Source organism: Mobula birostris, chromosome 13 (genome assembly GCF_030028105.1).
Source record: "Mobula birostris isolate sMobBir1 chromosome 13, sMobBir1.hap1, whole genome shotgun sequence".
Classification (NCBI taxonomy): Eukaryota; Metazoa; Chordata; class Chondrichthyes; order Myliobatiformes; family Myliobatidae; genus Mobula; species Mobula birostris.
In genome coordinates this window covers 41,933,292-41,937,703 of record NC_092382.1, presented here as the reverse complement: position 1 = coordinate 41,937,703, position 4,412 = coordinate 41,933,292, and the positions used below count along the sequence as shown (strand labels likewise).

The following is a 4,412-nucleotide window of genomic DNA, read 5'->3' as shown; positions in this document are numbered from 1 at the left end:
AGGCCAAGTCTCTGGATGCTTTCAAGAAAGAGATGGATAGAGCTCTTAAAGATGGTGGAATCAAAGGTTATGGGGATAAGGCAGGAACTGGGTACTGATCGTGGATGATCAGCCATGATCACAGTGAATGGCGGTGCTGGCTGGAAGGGCCGAATGGCCTACTCCTGCACCTATTATCAAAATGTCTCAAATGCTGTGAGTAAGGCATAACAATACCCAATTTTTGTTCTATTACACAATAAAAGTGAAGAGATTTGCATCCTTATACCTTGGTCATCAAGTAACAGAGTCTCTGGCTTGATGTCCCTGTGTGTAATTCCATTGCTGTGAAGATATTCCTGAAAGTAGGCAAAGACAAATATAAATCAGGTATTCTGAATTTACATCTTTTTCTAATTCTCCAAGCCCACAAAATATCAATCGTAGAAATAGAACAGGTTTCTGGCAGAATTAGTCAGATACAATTGCTGGACAATCGGTTCAGAGAATATTTTGTGACTTAATCTGGGTGCACACTAGACTTCCAGTGCCGATATGAAAGTTGAGTATGAAGGCTGGCCTGGAAGAATGATGAAACTTCTGAAGATGCTTTGGGAGGTCACCCATCCATGAACAGCATTTTACTGTCAAAGGGAACTATGGTGAGCTCCAAAATTGATCTCATTTGAAAATTGGGACAAAGCACTGTTAACCTCCTTACTGCTGGTTATAGTGCTAGTTCAATTCTGGCAGACAAAGCTCTCTGAGAGCAAACATGGGCAGGTCAATCCATCTATGATCATGCTCAGTAATGTACGTCAAAATAGAGAAAACTGCTGCTGCACGTCATAAACACTCACTTAAAACAAAGGGATAAATGATGAGGAGCACTTACCACTCCTGCTATCAGCTGCTGGAAAAACCCATCAGCATCTGCCTCAGGCATCCCCACGTCAGGCTCTGTGGGAAGGCAGATCACATTAATCAAAGGCTGAACTTGGGATCAGTTCGCAAATTATTAATATTGTCTGAAATTATGTCATTTTACATCATGCTTAAATTTAATCTCAAATCCCAGGCCTCATTTCACTCAGGTGCCCAAGTAGATGGATTCTCCAACGTGCCAATTGTACCCTATGATCAAATACAAAACAGTTGTGTACATTGCAAAACTTCTGAATGATCCATTGAGTTAAATGCATCAGAAACAGAGCATGAGCCAAATGGCTCTTCATCCCTGCTTCCCCATGCAATAAGATCGTTATTGATCTGGTTTTGGCCTCTACACCACTTTCCAACTCTCTCTCTGCACCTGTAGATTTCCATGTAGTTCATATGCCTACAATATATTGCATATTCTATGGCTCTACCATAACTCTTAACGTGGAGAATTCCAAAGGATCACAACCTGCAGAAGAAATTCGTCTTCATCTCCTGATCAATGGGAAACCAACTACTCAAACTATATCCCATTTTCTCGATATCCTCACTTGGAGAAACATCGTCTCAGCATCTTGTCTGACAACACCCTCAGAATCTTGCTTCAGTAAGATCACTTCTCATTGTTCCCTACACGCTCACCCCTCGTCCCCATATGTGAATCCCCTGATTCAAGTATGTCCTTTATTAAAGACGAGATCTAAACTGTACACAGATCGCCAGGTGTTGTCTCACGAGCTCCCAATAAAGTTGCTACAAAATATCCTTACCCTTGTATTCCATAACCCTTACAATAAAGGCCAACATTCCATTGGCCTTTCTGCATATTTGTTTAACCTACACACCCTTTTTGTGTGCTAGAGATTGAGTTTGCACTGCAACATTCTCTAAACACCTCTCTATTTAACAATCAGGTTTTTCTTTCTTCTTTCCAGAGCAGGCAGGCAAATTCATATTTTGTTCTATATTATATTTCAAAGGCCACTTTCCTGCTCATCCACTAAACCTGTGCTCATCACGTTGCAGGCTCTTGTGTACTCTGCATCACCTGATAAGCCACTTATCTTTATATTTTCAACAAATTTGAGAACACACATCCGGTCTCCTCAGATTACAACCAATGCATCCACTATCTCTGATGCCACTCATTTGTAAAGATACAAATTTGTCCTGTACTTTTTCACCGATAAAAATAAAAAAAATTCCTCTCCCTACAGACCTTTGCAATCTGTTATTACTTTCATTATTTAGAATCTGTACCTTCTCATTCCCAATTTTACAATCAGCCTCAAAAACCAACATTACTTTTGGCTTTTTGCTTGTATTTCTGTAAAAAACCCATCAATATTTTTAATAATTTTCTCATGTGTCCCACATTCTTTACAATTTTTGTGGCATACCTTGTAGTTTTAAACTTTCCCAGTCCTCTTGACTACCATCAATGAATTAATCCTCATTACAACGTATATTATTTCAAAGATATAGCATCCTAACTTCCTTGGGAATTCTCCACAGATGGTGCACCCTTCTCGTGGGGCGTTTCTTCCTCCAGACTTTTGCTGTAAGTTAAGAAATACCTCCTTAAATGAGTGCTTGCACTGACATCAGACGCTAGAGAGGGCGGGCGGAACAGTTCGACAGGACTATCAGCTGAGAGGAGGAGTATTCATACAAACCAGGTCCGCCTCTCTCATTTGGTTGGTGAAATATCAGCTATTTTACACGATCAGCTATATTCCAAAAGAGCTTTCGCGACGAGGGAGAAAAAGACAACTTCTGTCAAAGATTGAGAGAAATTACACCAAACCTACTTCAAACGTTGGAGAGAATTAGGATAAATCGGTGTCCTGTAGACAGTCGGTCTAACTTAATAGAGGGAAGACTAGCAGGATCCGAAAAGGTCCGGACAGTTGTGGGTATCGCTTCTCCGCTTTTTGGCTGCATCGTCGCACAGTGACAAAGGCAGAGTACAGCTTGCCGCTTGCGTTTTTCTCCGACCTCGGAAACTGCAGAAACATGGCCGGCAAAAACCCCAAGGTTTTTATGGACATCTCTATTCGGGATAAACCCCAGGGTCGCCTAGTGATGGAGCTAAGACCAGATATTGTCCCAAAGACTGCAGAAAACTTCCGTGCATTATGCACAGGCGAGAAGGGTTTCGGTTACAAAGGCTCAACGTTCCACAGAATCATTCCTGGCTTCATGTGCCAGGGTGGCGACTTCACAAAACATGACGGCACTGGAGGCAAGTCCATCTATGGGGAGAAGTTTATAGATGAGAATTTTCAGCTGAAGCACACGGGGCCAGGCATCCTGTCCATGGCCAATGCTGGACCAAATACAAATGGTTCCCAGTTCTTCATATGCATCACAGGGAGCAGATGGTTGGATGGGAAACATGTTGTGTTTGGATCTGTGGTAGAAGGAATGGATGTGGTAAAGAAGATGGAGAGATGTGGCACCGTGAATGGAACACCAAAAGCCACGGTTAAAATCACTGAGTGTGGGCAGTTGACCTAAAGTATTTGAATTTGGAATTGTACTGTTTAAATAAAGTGTGATTGTTTGGAACTCCAAAAAGAAACACAAAAAAAAAAGTCCGGTGCTGCTGGCAGATCAGCTCGGTGAAAGACGCTCTTTGGTCGGCCCGAAACTTGATGATCTACCAGATGTCCAGTGTAGACAGGAAAACCTGGATCAGTGGTCGATGGACCGGACCGTGAACCGGAATACCGTCTTTATGGACCGGACGATGACAACATATTTTGGTCTTCTTCTATACAGGAACAGTACTGGATGTCAGTTTTTTCGAAAATTTCTAAAGCACTTAAAATTAATTTACAATTTAGCAAATTAACTGTGCTTTTTGGAATAATTCCTCAAAATATCCGTGATATCTCTATGTCTGACCATCATGTTATTGCATTTGTTACATTGATAGCTAGGAGGGCCATTTTGTTGAAGTGGAAGGATACATCAGCTCCCACTTTGTCGCAATGGTTCTCTCAAGTGATGCTATGTCTTAGTTTGGAGAAAATTAGAAGTCGAACCTTTGAACCTTTATTTGATTTTGAGAAAAGATGGGGTTCATTTGCTCGTTATTATCATTTGAGTTATTTGATAGATTTCCTCCATGATCTAATTGTAAATTTTTGGTATATATTTTTTTTCTTGCTGGCGGTTTGATGTTTATTTTTAGAGGTTTTTTGTATGACGCATGGCTCCGGGTTGTACACCTAATGGGGTTTTATCCCAGATTTTCTGCTTAGTAGTGTTTTTTTTTAATTATCAGCAACATTTTTCAATCTTTAAAATAATGTTTTTTTTTCCTCTAGACATTGTGTTGCTTAATTTGATGTACTCGTATTATTTTTGAATAATATAATAATAATAAAAAGATTTGAAAAGAAAAAAGAAAGGAACTGCTGAGATACAGTCGGCTAAGAGCCAAGTGCTGATAAATGGGACCCGTGTAGAATTGATGAAGTTCCTGT

At 40.5% G+C, this 4,412-nt stretch overlaps 1 protein-coding gene across 1 annotated transcript; it reads left to right on the top strand.

The window, feature by feature from the left end:
- The first annotated feature begins 2,772 nt into the window (after window positions 1-2,772).
- LOC140207567 (peptidyl-prolyl cis-trans isomerase-like) lies at window positions 2,773-4,207 on the top strand. The gene has a single exon (XM_072276113.1). The coding sequence runs from the start codon at window positions 2,935-2,937 to the stop codon at window positions 3,436-3,438; it is 504 nt and encodes a 167-aa protein (XP_072132214.1). The 5' UTR covers window positions 2,773-2,934; the 3' UTR covers window positions 3,439-4,207.
- The last annotated feature ends 205 nt before the right edge of the window (window positions 4,208-4,412 follow it).

Excerpts from the sequence above, each read along its gene's own strand:
- LOC140207567 (XM_072276113.1), top strand. The coding sequence starts at position 2,935 with ATGGCCGGCAAAAACCCCAAGGTTTTTATGGACATCTCTATTCGGGAT.